We start from the raw sequence: 21,449 nt of genomic DNA, 5'->3' as shown, positions 1-21,449 counted from the left end.
AGTATATTTTTTTCGCATTATCATTATTATTAAATGCCATATAGTTCAGTAATACAAAGTTTTAGTTGTCTTCAGAGCCCTGAGAAAACATTTTATTTTTGTCCTTACACAAGCAGTTTCTGAGTGGCTGGAGGGAAACAACTGAATCACTTTCATGTATTTTTTAGTTATAATTTCTTTATCCATAATTGACTCAAATAAGCAACTATCCAAATGTCTCTCTATAAAAATAGACAGACTATGGTAACCACAAGAACAAACTGTTAATACACTTGATAAAACCAAGGGATCTCAAAGGCATTATGATCACGAAACCATGACTTAATCATACCTCTGTCTCAGAAGATTATGACCTGCATGGTTCTTTTTAAAATCAACTGTACCTCAAACATACTAAATTTTAAAAATTTAAAAATTGATAGTTTATAATTGCTTACTACTACTTTAATACATTTTAGAACATCATTTTGGATGGATATTTATTATTATTATCTTTTACAATCTTATTTTAATGCTTTTGGATAACTCAAAATCTAAATCTGAGATCAGTTTGTTTCAATATTTGCTTTAACAGGTATCACAACCGAAGAACATAATTCATAAATATGTATAGGGCCAAATAAAGGTAAGAAAAAAATCACATTCATTTCTGCTTCCAGAGAGCCTATACCTGGCTTGGCACAGAGTAAGCTGCAAGCAAAACTATTTTTATTAAATATTGAATAGACCCGTCCTTGTTTCATCTGAAAGAGAGCTTAGGCAGTGTGACTTCCACATGGAGGGTAGTTTCTTCCTTCTAGAGATGTCCCACAGCACTGGACAAACAATAAAACAGTGCTTTGGTGTATCTCTGTCAGAGATTTTCTGAGGAAATCTATCATTTTCTACCTAATGGAACATAAAATATTCATTTAAAATATGATATTTTCTTTATAAAGAAAGGGAAAGTGAGAGAGAGTATTTTATTGTGTGAATTAAGACACACTTTAAGATTTTACATGTTTCATGAATGAATTCCCTGGGACATGATGGGCTTCTATCTCTCTACAGTACAATAAAATAAAAGGTCCTTAAATAATTTCTTAGGATTGCATTTCATTGATAAACCCATTATTCCAACTATGATTCAAACTCTGATTTGTTTTTTAGTTTTTCTTAGAGAAGAGTTGATTTACAGAGTTGTGTCAATTTATTAGATTATAGTTGATTGACAGAGTCATGTCATAGTGCAGGATGCAAAATTCATACACAGAAATCTATTGCACTTACCATTGCATCAAAAAGAATAAAATCCTAGGAATAAAACACAAACAGATGGAAAGATATACCATGATCTTGGATTGGAAGAATCAATACTGTCAAAATGACCAAGGCAATCTATAGATTCAGTGCAATCCCTATCAAATTACTAATGACATTCTTCAGAGAATAAGAACAAAATATTTTAAAATTTGCATGAAATAAAAGAAATTAAAAAAATAAAATACTTAAAAAAAAGAAATACAAATGACACCAAGTGGCCAAAGCAATATTGAAAAAGAAAAACAGAAATGGAGGAATTAGGCGCTTTGACTTTAGCCTATACTACAAAGCTACAATCATCAAAACAATATGGTATTGGCACACACACACAAAAAAAACCCAGAAAGATAGAACAATGAAACAGGATAGAAAGCCCAGAAATGAAATGATCCATTTGATAGTAATCAATAAAGTTAATATTTACTGTTGTGATTTTAAAAAAAAAGCAGAAATGAACACAAGCACCTATGTCAACTAATATATGACAAAGGAGGCAAGAGCATAGAGTGGAGGAAAGACAGTCTCTTCAGTAAGTAGTGCTGGGAAAAATGGACAGCTGCATGTAAAAGAATGACATTAGAACATTTTAACACCATACCAAAAAAAATACCCTCAAAGTGGATTAATTACCTAAATGTAATGCCAGATACTAAAAAACACATAGAGTGAAATACAGGCAGAATGCTCTTTGACATAAATCACAACAACATCTTTTTTGATCCACCTCCTAGAGTAATGGCGATAAAAAACAAGAATAAATTAAACCAAATTTGATTAGAAATTTCTTAACCATGTATAAGAAGGTTGGCTTTGATGAGAAATCAACTACTCACAAATGTTTAGGATTACAGACATATTTAAGAATTTTATCAAGCCTCTGAAAACAAAAACAGCAAAAAGCAAACTCAACCTCAGACATTTCCCTGAGATAGTACAGACTGATGAAAATCATCAAAAAATGAAAAGTAGGTACAGAATTTCATTAAAATTTAAATAATGTTTAATCACTGGTGCACTGTAAATCAATACCATCTTTAATTAGTGATGCATGATTTTGTGCCTATAACAAAAGCAAATTTATCAAAATATGAAGTGCAGCAAGAACAAATATTTATATGTTTGAATTATATTTTAGTGGTTGGGCCAGATGGCCTACATATTTAAGTGAGTGCTGGTCTCCATAAAAGATGGCTGTCATAACCAAATTATGAAAACAAAACATGAAAATAATTGCCATATAAAAATACAGAGTATGACTGTTTGGTTTTAATTTAGGATCCTTAATGTAGTTTTATCTCTCCAAGTGTTACACTCCAAATCAAGAGAATTTGTATAAGATTAGGTACTTTAATTTTTTTAATTTATTAATTTATTTCCCACTTTATTAAATTTATTAGGGTATATATACTTACACTGTTGAGTCAATTTCTGCTGTGCAGCATAGTGACCCAGTCATAATATACATATATTCTTTTTCTCATATTGTCTGCAATCATGATCTATCCCAATGACAGGATACAGTAGTTCCCTGTGCTACATGGAAGGACCTCATTGCTTATTCATTCTAAATACTTTAGAGTGCTTCATAGTTTCATTTCATTAGAACAATTTTTTCTTGAAGAGAATATTCATTCTATTTTTTAAATTGAGGACTGATATTTTACTGTGTTCAAGAATTTATTATCTCAAGAATTCCTTTCTTCTATAACATTCTTCAGCCTAACATCTCTAACATGACTGTGTACAGAAAAAGGTGAATAACCCAGACATGAAGAAGAAAATTCTTTTAAGAACTCAAATAGAAATATTTATGAAGGTCCTGATGTGTATGGTCCTCAAGTATAAATATTTTACTTGTAGATTTCTTGAATCAAAAATGTATACACTTATCTGGGTGTCTTGTTTTGTTTGGTCCAGCCATCTCTCTAGATTTTTTTTCAGCTGCACCTATAGCATGTGGAATTAACTGGGCTAGGCATAGAATCTGTGGCATAGCAGTGGCCCAATCCACTAGAGAGACAATGCTAGATCCTTAACCCACTGCACTGCAAGAGAACTCCAACTATCTCTTCTTTTTCAACAGGTGTCTCTTCTACATGGAACTACAGAATCTTAAACATGTCTCAGAATTCCTCCTCTTGGGACTCTCAGATGATCCAGAACTTCAACCCTTCATACTTGGGCTCTTCCTCTGCATGTACCTGGTCACCATACTTGGAAACCTGCTCATTATCCTGGCTGTCAGTTCTGATTCCCACCTCCACACCCCCATGTACTTCTTCCTTTCCAATCTGTCTTTGGCTGACATTGGTGTTATCACCACCACAGTCCCAAAGGTGCTGGTGAATATCCAGGCACACAGCAAATCCATCACTTATGCAGGCTTCCTAACTCAGGTGTACTTTTTCTTCCTCTCTGGCTGTTTGGACAGTCTACTCCTGGCCATGATGGCCTATGACCGGTTTGTGGCCATTTGTTACCCCCTGCACTACCTGGTTATCATAAAGCCCCGCCTCTGTGGTTTGTTGGTTCTGGTGTCATTTTTCATCAGCCTTTTGGACTCCCAAATTCACTTCTTGATGATTTCACAGCTTACCTTCTGCACAAATGTGAAAATCCCTAATTTCTTTTGTGATGCTCCTCAACTTCTCCATCTTGCGTGTTCTGACACCTCCATTGATGACATATTAATTTATTTTACTGGTGCCATTTTTGGTGGGATTCCCATCTCAGGGATCCTTTATTCTTATACTCAAATTGTTTCCTCCATTCTGAGAATTCCATCAACAGGTAGGAAGTACAAAGTCTTTTCTACCTGTGGCTCTCACCTGTCAGTTGTTTGTTTATTTTATGGAACAGCTCTTGGGGTTTACCTCAGTTCAGCTGTCTCCCCTTCCCCCCAGAAGAGTTTAGTGGCCTCAGCGATGTATACCCTGGTCACCCCCATGTTGAACCCCTTCATCTACAGCCTGAGGAACAAAGATATCAAGAATGCCTTGTGGAGGATTATGAACAGAATAGCCTAATGTCAGTATCCGTCTTATCCTTTTGGTTCACAGGACAGGAAAATGCAGCAAAATCCAATATGCACAACAAGAAATTTTGAATATGAACTCACATGTTATGTATGGACCCATATAGCCCTTTGACATTTGTTTACACAGCTGTTACTCTCAGTATAACTCTAATGAAATTGGGGGGTTATTTTTGATTTACCACTTAAGTCGGTTACTCCAGGATTATGTATAGTACATCAGTACACTTGTCTCACTTTCCTTGTGCGTTATCCAGATCTCTTAGTCATGAGCACTCTCATTTCTCTCACTGCAAAAGAATCATAGCTCTCTCTTTCTTGTTATGGATATCTTCTATATTTTCCTATATGTTTCCCCATTTGTTCAGAGAATCTAAACCTTACCTTTAGAACAAAGACATCTATGACTATTAACCCCTTAATAAATTTGAGAAGATTCTTGAGTAGGTACGGTGGATATTTAATTTCTTATCTAAACCTTTGGAAAGTAGGCACTATTAATATTTAGTTTGGATAATAAGTTATCAATTGGGACCTTCCTGCGTAAAATGCAGATGCTTGATGCCCAAGGAGTAGATGGGAGAGGATCTATAAGAGCAGAGAGGTTTTTCCAATTTTCCTGATAAATATCCTTTCTATTCCACTCAAAGTTTCCTCAATCACATTACATAGGTAATTTAAGGTTGTACGTTCTAGGTCAACTATACTCCAATATTTTTTTAAATCCTAAAGAAGATGCTCTTAAGCCATGTATGTGACTATTTCATTGGAATATAAGAACAGATTAAAATATTAGTAGACTGTTGAGTCCAGAGTATAAGAGGCTTGGAAGTCGCCTCTCGTTGTAACATAACTAAAAAGCAGAACAATTTAACTTGTTGAGATATCATAACATATAACATTCTATTAGATTCAGGCATACAACATAAATATTTAATATTTCTATATGTTGTGAATCAACACATTAAATCTAGTTAACATCCATCCCCACACATAGCTGAAATTTCTTTGTTCTCTTTGTGATGCGTGAAACTATGTCTTTATGTTACCACATTTTTTTCTTCTATGCCTTTAATCTTTCAATAAATATTGAATCAATGACTTTCATTATATTATCTTCATTAAAATAACAAGAATGGTTTCTTTTTTCTTTAACTCTGAATGATAAACCATAGCATGGGGAATAAAGGTATGTTGTGAGATTCTGAATTTAGAAGAATGCAAATTGTGCTCAGGAAACAAAAAGGGATTGTAATGGTATGTCTTTACCTAGGGTGTACAATTAAGTTTAGTGGGATGCTGTCATATTTCCAGTTACCACGTGGCTCTAAAGGTGCCTGTGGATTATTAAGACATGCAAGTCATTATGAATAAACTTAACTTTATCTTAATTTTTGATATTCAAGGATAACAAAAATCATGTTCTTAACAATTAGGAAAAGAACCTCATTAGGATCTCAATTTGTATCCATGCTCTTTGTTTAATTTTATTTTCATTAGAATTTAGTAGATTTACAGTGTTATGCCAGTTTCTTCTGTATAGAATTATGACAAAGTCATATATATAGATTCCTTTTCTCATATTATCTTCCATCATAGTCTATCCCAAGAGACTGAATAAAGTTCCCTGGGTTATAGAGTAGGACCTCATTGCTTATCAGTTCTAAATGTAATAGTTTTCAACAACTAAACCCAAACTCCCAGTCCATCCCAATCCCTCCCCCCTTCCCCTTGGCAACCACAAGTCTGTTCTCTATGTCTGTGAGACTATTTCTGTTTTACAGATAGGATCATTTGTGCCATATTTTAGATTCTACATATAAGTGATATAACATGAGTTTTGTCCTTCTCTTTCTGATTTACTTCACTTAGTATAATCATCTCATTGCATCCATGTTGCTGCAAATGGCATTATTTTGTTCTTTTTTATGGCTGAGCAGTATCCTGCTATGATCAGTGTTCTTTGGCTCCTTTCTAGTACATACCCAGGTACCTGTGCATATCAATCTTTCCATTAGAGCTCCTACCTATAGTTTCTGAGGTACTATTCTGGTTTTCTGAAAAGCTATCCAGTAACTGGTTTAGTTACTCTGATTTTTCCCACTAAGCTAAATCACCTACCAACTTCACTGACAGTGAACTCTGATGCTCAAACTGGACTATGAGAGGAGATCTTACAATTTTATTTTTGCAAATGAGAACTTGAGTAATTTGAGAGCTGATACTTAATATCTTTTGTCTATATATTCAAAAACAGTATAGCCAGAATGGAGAATAAGTATAACTTTACATTGTATAGTTTTGAAGAAAATATTATTTTTATTCAAGAAAATTTATTCTTGAATAAATATTCATGTAAAATTTTTATTCCTTTACTTTGCAAGGAAAGTGAAGACATTTAATTTTTTATATTGAGATATATTTGATAATACTGAGTTATATGTTCCAATATTGTATCAATTTCTGCTGTACAAAGTGACTCAGTTACACATACATATATACACATTCTTTTAATATTCTTTTCCGTCGTGGTCTATCCTAGGAGATTGGATCCAATTCCCTGATCTCTACAGTAGGACCTAGATTTTTATCCATTCTAAACATAATAGTTTGCATCTACTAACCCCAAACTCCCAGTCCTGCCCTCTCCTACCCCTCCCCTGACAAATATCAATACATTCAGTATATCCTTTCTTCCACGGACCATTAGACCTTAAATAGAGTGCTGTACAAATACTTTAGAGAAGAAACATATAGTTTGTGTTTACTATAATGAAATTCAATGGCATCCTTTTTCCCCATGTAATAGTATGTCTAAAATTTTAAAGGAAAGGTGACTATTATAAGTTCTACGAGTACAAAGAAAAAATGGTGAGGAAAGAAATTTCTCAGTTGAAGATCTAAAAAGATAATAGGAGAAGGTAGTTTTCTATGTCCCTCAAGGATACTCACCATGTGAGGGAAAATTAGTAAAAGAGCACAAAGCTTATCCTCATTTTTGGCACAAAGGTGAATGTGTTTGGTTTTTATACATGTCCTCTGAAACTCAGCTTTGGAAGTGACTTTCATATCAGATCCCCTCATCCCATCAATAAAGGTTTTCAGTTTAGTATTAGATTTTGCCTACTTCCCAAGCACTCTAAAATTTCCCCAAAATCACTTCCTTTTCTATAACCCTTCTCTACCCTCCTGTCATCTTGTCCCCCCAAATTTCCTCCTGCCATTTAAACACACATATAATTGGAGGCAAGATGGCAGAAGAGTAGGGGGATACACTTGCCCTCTCCCACAAACAAAACAACAACAACAACAACAAAAAAATAAAAACATCTACACGTAAAACGACTCACACAGAACAGCAACTGAATGCTGGCAGAAGAAATTAAACCTCCAAAAATGGCAAGAGTCTCTTGACATAACTGGGTAAAACAAGAGAAAAGAGGAGAGAGAGAGAAGGGGAATCAGGACTGGACTGGCACTCTTAAGAGGGAACTGTGAAGGAGAACGGGAACCCACACCCTGGAAAGTCACCTAACTGATGGAAAAATCAACCCAGTCGGAGGGATCTCCAGATGCTGAGAAAAATGCAGCAGCAGGTCTGAGATCTGAAAAGCAGAGTGAGAACTGCACAGATCATCGGAACCACTGGCACAGGCCCTAAAGACTGAGATGTTCGGGTGGGGACTGGGCATTGGGACCTAGGCTCCAGAGGTTAGTCCCTGGGAGCGGGCTGGGGTTGGCAGTGTGGAGATAGCCTGAGGGATTAGGAAGCAGTGGGTCATGGGTGGAGGGAGCAATGCTCTAATGGCTGGGGAGTGGAAAGCCACAACAGAGGGAACCCGGGAGAAGGTCTGAGGCTGCAGGAGAGACAAGGAGCCAGTGTTGGGGTGGGGAGAGGAGGAGAATACTCCTTGCACCCCAGCATGCATGCTTACCTGCCAGCTAGCAGAGAGCAGAGCTTCCCAGCACATCCTCCCTCCCCCACCCCACATGTGCCTGGCCAAAAGCCACTTGCCATCAATTGAGGGAAACCAACCACCACCATGGCTTTCCCTGGCCCAGCCTGCCCACACACAGGACGTGCCCCACTACTGTGGAGCAAGCCTGCCCTCCCTGCCTGCCCTCAGGCAGCACTCAACACCTGCAGAGCAAGCTGCCCAGCACCGCCCACCTTCAGGAAGAGCTCCATGGCTCAGGAGTACCAGGGCAAGCCCTACCCTGCCATGAGAAGTGCACCTCCACCACAGTGCACACCTGCCAGTCCAGCCTGAACTTGCCCTTGGGAAGTGCTCCTTTGCCTTGGAGTGACCCTGCTAGCCCCACACGTGGGAAACACCCTCTGCCACAGTGTGCCATGGCTAGCCCTGCACATCCTTGGGAAATGCCCTGCTGCCTCAAAGCAGGCCCACCAACACTGCCCACCCTCAGGAAGCACTTTGCAGCATCACCAGGGTAAACCCTGCCCAGCCATGGGGCGTGCACCTCCACCACGAAAAAGGAAAATACAAGCAAGATGAAGAAGCTCAGAAACCATTCCCAGATAAAGCAACAGCAGAACTCATCCAAAGCAGTCAACAATGACACAGAAACCTGCAGTCTGGCTAACTTGGAGTTCAAAAGGGAGACAGTGAAAATACTGAAGAAATTAAGAGAAGATATGAACAGTAATGCAGACTCCCTCAGAAAGGAACTAAAAAATGTAAGTAGAAGCCAAGAACTAGAAAATTCATTTTTAGCAATAAAAATGGATATAAAGGCCGCAAAAATCAGAATGAATAATGCAGAGGAATGAATTAATGACATGCAAGATAGAATAATGGATGTCACCCAAACAGGATAACAGACAGAAAACCAAGTGAAAAAACATGAAAGCAATATAAGAGACCAATGGGATAATATAAAGCAGGCCAATCTACACATAATAGGAATGCCAGAAGGAAAAGAAGAAGAAAAGGGGATGGAACATTCTCAAGAATTGACCACATATTGGGACACAAAGCTAACATAAACAAATCTAAGAGTATAGAAATTATGTCAAGTATCTTCTCTGACCACAATGGAATGAAACTAGAAATCAACCACAGGAAAATAAATGAGAAAAAAACCTATTACATGGAGACTTAACAAAACCAATGGGTCAATGAGGAAGTAAAGAAAGAAATTAAAAAAATACCTTGAGACAAATGGTAATGAAGACACAACCTCTCAAAATCTGTTGGATGCCACAAAAGCAGTGCTCAGAGGTGTCCCAAGTCATGTTTCCTTGAAAACTCCATCTTGTCTTCTCTACTTTATCCCATCTTCTTGTCTTACTTTATCCCATCTTCCTGCTTTGAAAAACAGTCACAGTACTGGTAAATGACTTAAGCTTAAGAACAAAGACCTAAAGGCATAAGTGACTTAAGCTTAAGAACTGTTATGTGCCTAGAGGTCAGAGTAAGAGCTTAAGTCTTTACCACCTAAGTGGCTTTTTAAATAGTATAAGAGTAAACAAACCCTGTATCATCCACCCATAGCCACTCCTCACTTGATCTCACAATAAAAGCAGTGTGGTTTCTTGAGGCAGGGCTCTTGGTCCCTGAGACCTTGAGTCCCCTGGTTCCCACCTTTACTTAAGATAAATGTCTCTGTGTCTTGTTTTATGTTAACTCGTTTTCCTTAAGTTCCACAGCACCATTCTTCAGCCCCATCCTGCTGAGCTGACCCCAGCACAGAGGGAAATTCATAGCAATGCAGGCCTTCCTCAAAAAAGGAGAAAGATCTCAAATTGACAACTTAACCCACCACCTAAATGAATTAGAAAAGGAAGAACAAACAAAACCCAAAGTCAGCAGAACGAAGGAAATCATAAAGATCAAAGAGGAAATCAATAAAAATAGAGATTCAAAGAACAATAGAAAAAATAAATAAAATTAAGAGCTAGTTGTTTGAAAAGCTAAACAAAATTGACAAACCTCTGGGTAGACTCACTAAGAAGAGGAGAGAAAGACCCAAATAAACAAAATAAGAAATGAAAAAGGAGAAATCACAATGGATACTACAGAAATTAAAAAAAAACATGATTGAATACTATGAACAACTCTATGCCATCAAATCTGACAATCTGGAAGAAATGGACAATTTTATAGAGTCTGACAGCCTGCCAAAACTGAATCAAGAAGAAACAGACCAACTGAACAGACCAATCACTAGAAATGAAATTGAAGAGGTCATAAAAACACTTCTTACATATAAAAGTCCAGGACCAGATGGCTTCACAGGCGAATTCTACCAAACATAAAAAGATCAACAGGTGCCCATTCTCCTTAAATTTTTTCAAAAGTTTGAAGAAGAAGGAACACTCCCAAAGACATTCAATGATGCCACCATCACCCTAATTCCAAAATCAGGCAATGATACCACCAAAAAACAAAACTATAGGCCAATATCTTTGATGAATATAGATGCAAAAATATTCAACAAAAATTTAGCCAACTGAATCCAATGACATATAAAAAAGATAGTATACCATGACCAGGTGGGATTCATCCCAGGTTCACAAGGATGGTTCAACATACGCAAATCAGTCAACATCATACACCACATTGACAAAAGCAAAGTCAAAAACCACATGATCACCTCAATAGATGCAGAAAAAGCATCTGACAAAGTCCAACATCCATTCATGATCAAAACTCTCACCAAAGTGGGTACAGAGGGAACATTCCTTCACATAATCAGAGCCATTTATGACAAACCCACAGCAAATACAATACTCAATGGAGAAAAGCTGAAAGTCTTCCCACTAAAATCTGAAACAAGACAGGGATGCCCATGCTCACCACTGTTATTCAACATAGTATTGGAAGTCCTAGCCACAGCAATCAGACAAACCAAAGAAATAAAAGGCATCCAAATAGGAAGAGAAGAGGTAAAACTGTCACTGTATGCAGATGACAGGATGCTAAACATAGAAAACCCTAAGACTATTAGTATACAGAAATGTGACTGATTTCTGAATGTTAATCTTATATCCTGCTACTTTGCTGAATTTATTGATAAGACTACTTGAACTGATCAATAAATTCAGCAAAGTAGCAGGATATAAGATTAACATTCAGAAATCAGTCACATTTCTGTATACTAACAATGAAATATTAGAAAAGGAATACAAAAATACAATACCTTTTACAATTGCAAACCAAAAAATCAAATACCTCGGAATACACCCGACCAAGGAGGTAAAGGGCTTAGGTGCCAAGAACTATAAAACATTAATCAAGGAAATTAAAGAAGATGGAAAGAAATGGAAAGATATTCCATGGTCCTGGGTTGGAAAAGTTAATATTATAAAAATGGCCATACTACCCAAAGCAACCTAAAGATTCAATGCAATCCCTATCAAATTACCCACAACATTTTCACAGAACTAGAACAAACTATCCAAAAATTTATATGGAACCACAAAAGACCCAGAATTCCAAAAGCAACTCTGAAGAACAAAAAGCAAGCAGGAGTCATCTCTCTTACACACTTCAGGCAATCTTACAAAGCCACAGGCATCAAGACAGTGGTACCTATACCAAAACAGACAAGTGACAAATGGAACAGAATAGAGAACCCAGAAATAAACCAAGATACCTATGGTCAATTAAACACTGACAAAGGTGGCAAGAACATGAAATGGGAAAAAGAAAGTCTTTTCAGCAAGCATTGCTGGGAAACCTGGACAGCTGCATGCACATCAATGAAACTAGAACACACCCTCACACCATGCACAAAAATAAACTCAAAATGGAGGAAAGACTTCAATATAAGAAAAGACACCATCAAACTCCTGGAAGAGAACATAGGCAAAACATTCTCTGGCATCAACCTTACAAATGTTTTCTCAGGTCAGTCTTCCAAAGCAACAGAAATAAAGCAAAAATAAGCCAATGGAACCTAATCAAACTGACAAAATTTTGCACAGCAAAGAAAACCATAAAGTAAGCAAAAAGACAACTTAGAGAATGGGAAAAAATAGCTTCAAATGATGCAACTGACAAGGGCTTAATCTCTAGAATATATAAACAACTTATTCAACACAACAGCAAAAGAGCCAACAACCTGATTGAAAGGTGGGCAAAAGACCTGAATAGACATTTCTCCAAGGAAGAGATATACAGATGGCCAACCAGCACATGAATCAATGCTCAACATCGCTGATTATTAGAGAAATGCAAATCAAAACTACAATGAGATACCACCTCACACCAGTCAGAATGGCCATCAGTAATAAATCCAGATAACAAATGTTGGAGGGAGTGTGGAGAAAAGGGAACCCTCCTTCACTGTTGGTAGGAATGTAAACTGGTACAGCCACTATGGAGAACAGCATGCAGGAACCTTATAAATCTTTACATAGAACTACAATATGACCCGGTAATCCCACTCTTGTGCACATATCCGGACAAAACTTTCCTTTAAAAAGACACATGCACCTGCATGTTCATTGCAGCACTATTCACAATAGCCAAGACATGGAAATAACCCAAATGTCCACCAACAGATCACCAGATTAGGAAGATGTTTTATATATACACAGTGGAATACTACTCAGCCATGAAAAGAATGAAATAATGCACTTTGCAGCAACATGGGTGGAACTGGAGCCTCTCACACTGAATGAACTAAGTCAGAAAGTGAAAGACAAATACCATATGATATCACTTATACCTGGCATCTATTTTATGGCACAGACGAACTTTTCCACAGAAGATCATGGACTTGGAGGATAGACTTGTGGTTGCCAAAGGCGAAGGGGAGGGAATAGGAGGATTGGGAGCTTGGGGTTAATAGATGCAAACTATTGCATTGGAATGGATTAGCAATGATATCCTGAGGTGTAGCACTGGCAACTCTGTCTAGTCACTTATGATGGAGCATGATAATGTGAGAAAAAAAGAATGCATACATGTATGTGTAACTGGGTCACCATGCTATTCAGTACAAAACTGACAGAACTGTGTAAACCGACTATAATGGAAAAAAATAAAAAAAAAAAAATTAAAAATAAAAAAATTAAGAGAAAGTCAAATACCATATGATATCACTAATTTGGGGATCTAAAATATGGCACTAGCAATCCTATCTACAAAAGAGCAAAAGACTCCCAAACATAGCAAATGGGCATGTGGCTTCCAAGTCAGGAGGTAGGGAATGAGTTGGATGGGGAGTTTGGGGGTGTTTTGGATGTAAACTATTACATTTGGAGTAGATGGGAGATGGGGACCTACTCTACAAAGGGTACTGTGTAGGTTTGGGTCACTTTGCTGTACAACAGTAACTGAAGAAACATTGTAAATCAACTATATATTTTTTTTAAAAAAATATCTCTGTAACCACATTCTTCTTAGCATCAACATTCCTGCCAGAGACTGAACACTGTGCAATGCGTAGCTTCAAAATGCTCCCAATAAACCCCACCACAAGTATTCATATTATTTATATACCCATCTCCTTATGTGTGTACTGGACACAGGGACTTGCTTCCAAAGACTAGAACTTGGAAATAAATATGGGCTATCCTTTCCAACGCGAATGTGTAGGAAGACTCAGCTTTCATCTTGCAGCCCGCTCCTACCATCTCACCACCTCACCCATGAGGGAAGCCAGCTGCCATGTTTTCAGAGGTCCACTTGCTCAGAAACTACAGGACACCTCTGGCCTTCAAAGAATGCAATCCTCTCAACAGCCACGTAAGTGAACTTGGAATTAGATACTCTTCTGGTCAAGGAACGATAGGACTTCAGCCCTGGTTGACATTTGGAATGTAGACCTCTCTGAGCCCCCTTGAAGTATTAAAGCAAACTAGCAAGTTACCAGATCAATATGTCAAAATTCCCGGTTGTGTAATGTAGCGACATACATCAAGTAGACAGGAAAATTAGTTAGAATTTTATATTAACTAGGCTTTGAAATGTAAAAATAGAACTAGAATTTGAACTATCATTTAAAGTAGCAAAACCAATAAATCTCCAACAAACAAAAGGTAAAACCCCAAACCATGGCCACATAAACAAAAACAGGAAATTCCCAGAGACCTAAATCTTAACTAAGAAAATAGAAATGCCCTCAGAATCTCGGTATGGAAGACCTCAATCTCTGTAAATCAAGTAACTAATTCAATGGATTTACAGATACAAAAGTCACAAAATTCTCTCTCTAAATGAAAAACAAAGACAAGCTGTCTGAATTTCAGGAGGAGATAAGCAGCTTTGAAGTCAGAGGGGAAGAGTAGAAGTCAGCCTCCTCCTGAGAACTTGAAAGGCCTATATCCTTCCTAATACACTCAATTTCCTCCTTTTCTCCCTCGGTTAAATCAGCAAATCCTCAGAGACCAAGGAGAGACCAAGGACCAATTTGTCTAATTACCTGCTGTGTGCATTGAGGTTTCAAGGCTGCCACATTGTAAATACTCAGCCTGTGCTTCCCAGCTCTTCAGGTAGCTTCTCCAGTCCAATGGGTTCCATTCTGTGTGTGTGATCTTCCCAGAGTTTTTGTCTGTACCAGAGGTCCACATCTATGTCTGCCTCCTGCCAGTCCCAAGAACAAAGCTGCTGTCATCTGCCTTTCTCTGTCCTGCTCCAGCAGAGACACAGCCCAGCCCAGCCCAGGGAGAGCCGGGTGCAGGGGGAGACAGTTGTTTTCTCATTGTCAAGCCAGGGGGACATTTGAGAAAGCCAGAGGCAGGATAGCCAAAGGCAAAGATTCTGCTCACAAGCCAAGAATTTGATGTTGTTGGTTCTGGTGGGGATCCTAGAACACTTATTTAAATTTCTGTCTTCCCCCCACACTGCTCCAGCTTCTGCAGGCATATTTTCTATAAACTGAGAAGGAAAGAGGTCCCTCAAAACTATCCCTAAAGTGCTCCAGATGATCATGAAGGTGATGATGATGAAAATGTTGACAATAACCCAAATGTCACAGAACTTTACCTAGGGATTTCATGTTCCAGGTGCTGAGTTAAGATTTTTAATGAAGCCCTTTGTGCCTTTTCTCTGCACTACTACCCTCCAAACATGCATGAGCATCATTTTACAGTTGAGGATAGGAATAGAGTATTTTAAAGGAATGTTATCAAGGCTTGCAATAAAAACAGGGTTAAGTTGGCTGTGATTGCAGACTGTGAAACTCCTTTCATAGGGCACCTACCCAGTACTCTCTCCTGGTGACACAGCCTGTGTTCAGAGAGTCCTTCTCTAATGATGAATTGACTTGAAAATCTCCTAAGTTGGCATATGAAGGCCAATTTAGGGTTTGAGATCTGGCTTTCATCCTAATTGCTCAACTGTCAACTGATCATCAGAGGGGCTGGATTTGATTTTAAAAAAACTTCACAAATGTTTAAGGATTGAGACACATTTCAGAAATTTTATCAACCTATTACAAACAAAAACAGCAAAAGGAAAACTCTGCCCCTTTAATCCCAGGCAAAGACCTCTGCTCACTGTGCTCTTCCCTTTAGGGGTTCATGAAGGGCCACAGTGGAGAGCATTGGTGGCACGTGCTCTATCAACTACAGGAAGTAAGGCTCAGCTGGCCACAGGGATCCCAGGAAGAATCAGCTCATGACAATTCAAGCAGTTCTTTTTTTTCCCTTTTCTTACACTTTGCTTCACTGCCCACTTCCTCTTTTATTCTCTCTCTCTCTTTTTTTTTGGCAGATGTTTCTTATTTCATTTTCTCTGAAACATTTTAAATAACATTGGTATTAACTTGTTATGTATTTGGAATAATTACCTGATTACTTATTTATTTTTATCTCTACAGGAGTAAAGCGTTAAGGTGTTGGATTCTATCCTTATGCAAGAATTTAGAAAAAGCTGAGAAGTTTAACTTAGGAAGTTTGCAAGAGGCTTTTGAACCTCCGCTGAAACTCTGACCAGTAGGGAAACACAGCAGACAAGTTCAGCGCATTGAAATCAGAGACACACAATTTAGTTTTGAATCCTTCCCACCCTACTTTTTATCTGAATGACACAGGGCAAGTTTGCAGTATCTTTGAGCTTCAGGGTTGTTCTCTAATTTGCTATCCAATTGATACCATTACATTGACTAAGAATGAAACAAAAGGGGTGCTAAGAATGTGAATTTATGTGAAATGGATGCATTATAGTAACGGTAAAGTAAATTTTATACATTGTCATCAGCATCACATCATCTTTTTCATCCTCAAGGTGAAGTACACTCAGTGAAACTATCTTGTGATCTGAGGCTTGGTTTTCCATAGATGCTTCAAAACATTTTATTTTGTCCTCATGCAAGTGGCTTCCAAATACCTGGAGGGAAATATCTGAGTCTCGTTTATTTTGATCTTCTCAGATCCTCTTCTAGCCTAGCACAGAACAGGCTACCAGAACAAAAAATCTATGTTAGATATTGTACAGACTCTTCCTTGGTTCTCAGAAAAATTTGGGCAATACATCTTCCACACACTGTGCACATTCTTGCTTATAGTTTCATTTCTTCCAGTGATGTCTTATAACATTACACAAAAGATGAAACAGTGCTAGTATGCCTCTGTGTCACTTCCTGAGGGCCTTATCACTTTCTTTCTTCTGCTTCTTCTTTTTTTTTTTTTTTTGCCTATTTTTGGGCTGCACCAGCATATGGAAGTTCCCAGACTAGGGATCAAATCAGAGCTGTAGCCACTGGCCTATGCCACAGGCAGATATGAGCCACATCTGTGACTTACACCACAACTCATTGCAACGCTAAACCCTTAATGCACTGAACAAGGCCGGGGATAAAACCTGCATCTGCATGGATACTAGTCAGATTCATTTCTGCTGAGCCATGATGGGAACTCCTCATATTCTTTTTATTAGAATCTATAACATACAGGGTTTTTTTTTAAGTAGTGAATCATAAAAATAAAACAGAGAGAAAGAAAGGGGTAGGTAACATGATTTTGTGTCTGAGACACATTTTATGATTTCCACTCACTCTGAATGAGTTGTCTGGGACCTGATAGGCTTCTCTCTCTCGCTCCTTATGGGAGAATATAATAACATTAAATCTTTATTAGGATTGTATCTCATCAATGACTAACTCATCCAATAATGATTCAAATTCTGATTGAGCATTTATTCAGTGCTAAGATGTCTCTTAGGAGCCACTCCTGCCATCAGGATGAGCCACCATCCATTATGCCCTAATGGTCTATTGATTAGTTTGAACCGAAATTTCTTGAGAGGCAAATTTAGTTACTTTTAGCATCCTTAATTAGAAGATATTTGAAAAAGAGAAAAATAGTTTTTATTCTCTCTGGTTCCTTCAAAAGTAGGGGGCAGATATTTTCCTACATTTGTGGATTTGTTTTCACACAATACATTGTCCAGACGTCTTTGGCCACATGCCTCTAGAACAGATGTAATAAAGAAACAACTGAGTGCCCTAGGCATCGATAAAGAGGAGCTCACAGGAGTTTTCATCCTGGCTTGGTGGAAATGAATCTGACTAGCATCCGTGAGGATGCAGGTTTGATCCCTGGCCTTGCTCAGTGGCTTAAGGATCTGGTATTGCTGCAAGCTGTGGTGTAGGTTGCAGACATGGCTCAGATCCTAGGTTGCTGTGGCTGTGGCATAGGCCTGTGGCTACACTCTGATGTACCCCTAGCCTGGAAGCCTCCATATGCCATGAGTGTGGCCCTAAAAAGACAAAAGAAAAAAAAGAAGAAGAAAATGCTCACAATGAAGAAATAGTGCTGAAGGTGCTAGGGTGTATGTTCTTGAACCATGAACAATTTCTGTGTGAATTGCTTAAATCTAAAGTATCAACACTAGGGGTTCCCACCATGGTTCAATGGGTTAACCACCAGACAGAGTGAAAATCAGGATGTGGTGTTTATCCCTGGCCTTGCTCAGTGGGATAAGGATCCAGCATTGTAGCAAGCTGCAGCACAGGTCACAGATACAGCTTAGATCCAGTGTTGCTGTGGCTGAGGAATAGGCCCACAGCTGCAGCTCTGATTTGATCACTAGCCTGGGAACTTCCATATGCTACAGGTGTGGTCGGAAAATAAATAAATAAATAAATAAAGACACTTCTCTTGGTGCCTCAAAAATTGTTTCATTTATTCACCAATATCTTCTTTTTTTTAGATGTTTCCCCTAACATGGAACCACGGAATCATACCTATTTCTCAGAATTCCTCCTTCTGGGCCTCTCAGATGATCCAGACCTGCAGCCTCTCCTCTTTGAACTCTTTCTCTCCATGTATTTATTGACTCTAATTGGGAACCTGCTCATCATCCTGACTGTCAGCTCTGACTCCCACCTCCACACACCCATATACTTCTTCCTTTCCAATCTGTCCTTGGCTGACATCAGTATCAGCACCACCACTGTCCCAAGATGCTAGTGAACCTCAGACACACAGCAAATCCATCACCTATGCAGGCGCCTAACAAAGTGATGCTTTTCCTTTTTTCTGTTGGGAGTCTACTTCTACATCATGCTATGACGTGGTGGCCATCTGTCACCCCTACACTACCTGTGATCTGAACTCCCACCTCTTGGTTTGCTGGTCCTGGTGTCATTTCCATTGGCCTCTTAAACTCCCAGCTGCACTACTGGATGGTGTCACAGCTCACCTTCTGTGCAGATGTGAAAATCCCTCATTTCTTTTGTGAACTTTCTCAGCTCATTAGTCTTGCCAGTTCTGACACCTCCACCTATAACATATTAATCTATTTCATTGGTACCATCTTTGGTAGGATTCCACTCTTAGGGATCCTTTACTCTTATGCTCGAATTCTTTCCTCCATTCTGAGAGTCTCATCATCGGGAGGGAGATATAAAGCCTTCTCCACCTGTGGCTCTCACCTGTCAGCTGGTAGCTTGTTGTATGGAACAGGCCTTGGGTGTACCTCAGTTCAGCCATCTCCTCCTCCCCCAGGAAGAGTGCAGTGTCCTCGGTGATGTACACCGTGTTCACACCTATGCTGAATCCCTTCATCTACAGCCTGAGGAACAGGGATGTTAAGCGTGCCCTGTGGGGGATTATCAGCAGAATAGTCTAATCTCAATAACTGTGCTATCTTTATTTGGTTCTCAACTGGTAACGGCATGCAAATCAAATATGTACAACAATAAACTCAGGAATCTGGAGTCACATAGTCTATGTGCAATTTTTCTGGCTCTCTGCTTTTTCTTAACATGACTTTTCCTCTTCGAACAGTGCTGATGGAATTGTGCTATTATTTGTGCTCCCCATGAAAGTCATAGCCCATCCATGGTTTTGTATTAGCACATCACTTTCTACATGCACTACCCAGGACTCTCAATCATGGGTAGTTTTGTTTCTATCTTTGCAAAATAAGCACTGCTCTCCCTTCTTATTGTTTCTATACTTTTCACGTAATTTTCCTCCCATTTCTTAAGATGGATCCAAAACCCTATCTTAATAACCAAAAAACCAATGATTTGAAACCTCTAAAGAGACAGAGAGTAAATGTAGTTCAGAATTTGAAGAGGAATGGCACTAGTGTTTCATGGGACAGACTTCACCTGGGAAGGTGAAAAAGTTCAGGACATGGTAGTGAGGATGCAAAACATATGAGTACTTAACACAACTGAACTTATACTAAAAAATAGTTAAGAGGGTAAATTTTATGGTATTTTACTATGATAAAAATATATCTCCTGTAGGGAATTAGGGATATACTGCTCCAAATGTTGGGTGTTACTCAGTCATCAGCAATCACCTCCTAGAAGAACCTGCTTCAGCTACAGATCACCACCAGGCAGCCCACATCCAATGACTCTATCATGTGGGGATATAAGCCTTTGACCCCTTTGCCCCACCTCCAACCATCTCTCAGGAATCATACTGGCTCCAGAGCTTCCTGGTGGATTTCAGAGGCCTTTGATGGACTTCAACTTGGCTTGACTTTTTGCACTGCCCTTCCTCCCTACAAAGAGTTTGCAAATACCACAAAATCCCAAGGAACAGTCTTCATAAGACGCCCCTCATTTCAGACACCAGCCACAATTTCAGGGTTTCTAGGGTCACCCTCATTACAGGTATGCTGGCAACAAAGTTGAGGACTTTCTCTTATTCAATAATTCTCTAGAAGGACTCAAACTGAGGGGACTCCCTCAGGTTCATAATGCACTTGAATGACTCAGAACTCAGAAAAGTTATGAATATAGGATTAGAGTTTCATTATAGCAAAAGGATACAAATTAGAACCAGACTAAAGAAAACCAACCCAGGACAGGATCTCAAACATCGCAGGGTGAAGCTTCTTCTGTCCTCTCTCCATGGAGTCCAGACTCATTTCTTCTTCATGTTGAAAATTGCTGACAATATTCAAAAAAGTTTTACCAAGTAGGTAGCTCACCTGAGCTTCAGTTTCTAGACATTTTATAGAGGCTTCATTCCATAAAACTGATTGGTTTCATTTTTGTCCATATTGTTGAATTCACTTTTGAGCTTCGCTCCTCAGAGTTTGGGTTGATGTCACTTTGCCCAAAGCTCTAATTCTAATGGTTTGTCTTTCTGGCTTGGCTTTCTATTAGCACGAATTCTCTGGTATGGCCTAGAGTATCCCCATGAATACTAATACACCTATCATTAAGGAAATTTCAAAGGTTTAAAAAGTTACCTCCCAGAGGAGTTCCCATTATGGCTCATTAGGTTAAGAACACAGCATTGTCTCTTTGGCAATGCAGGGTCAATCCCTGGCTTCCCTCAGTGGGTTATGTATCCGGTCTTGCCACAAGCTGTGGTGTAGATCACAGATGCAGCTCAGATCTGGCATTTCTGTGGATGTGGTGTGGGCCAGCAGCTGCAGCTCTAATTTCACCTTTGGCATGGGAACTTCCATATGCCACAGGTGTGGACATAAAATAAGAATAAAATATGCATATATATATATACACATAAATAAAAATAAATGTTACCTTCTAGGGACTGGGTCAAAGCCATATCTCTTTAGCTTGGGACAAATTCATTCTTATACCCCTGCCCTTTCATAAGTGTTAAAAAATTCAAAATATTTAACACATTAATCCATAATTTCCCTTCCTTCCTGGACTACTAGATATTACATACAGTGATATATAACCCCTGAGATAATTAATG

General features: G+C 38.6%; 1 protein-coding gene and 1 pseudogene across 1 annotated transcript; both read left to right on the top strand.

The window, feature by feature from the left end:
- Positions 1–3,398: 3,398 nt before the first annotated feature.
- On the top strand, positions 3,399–4,328 carry LOC110258459 (olfactory receptor 7E24-like). Its single transcript, XM_021081732.1, has one exon. It carries the CDS (start codon positions 3,399–3,401, stop codon positions 4,326–4,328), a length of 930 nt encoding a protein of 309 aa, XP_020937391.1.
- Positions 4,329–18,880: 14,552 nt separating this feature from the next.
- On the top strand, positions 18,881–19,383 carry LOC110258458 (annotated as a pseudogene).
- The last annotated feature ends 2,066 nt before the right edge of the window (positions 19,384–21,449 follow it).

This window comes from Sus scrofa, unplaced genomic scaffold (assembly GCF_000003025.6).
Source record: "Sus scrofa isolate TJ Tabasco breed Duroc unplaced genomic scaffold, Sscrofa11.1 Contig2113, whole genome shotgun sequence".
In the NCBI taxonomy this organism is placed as follows: Eukaryota; Metazoa; Chordata; class Mammalia; order Artiodactyla; family Suidae; genus Sus; species Sus scrofa.
This window is presented reverse-complemented; position numbering and strand designations above follow the sequence as displayed.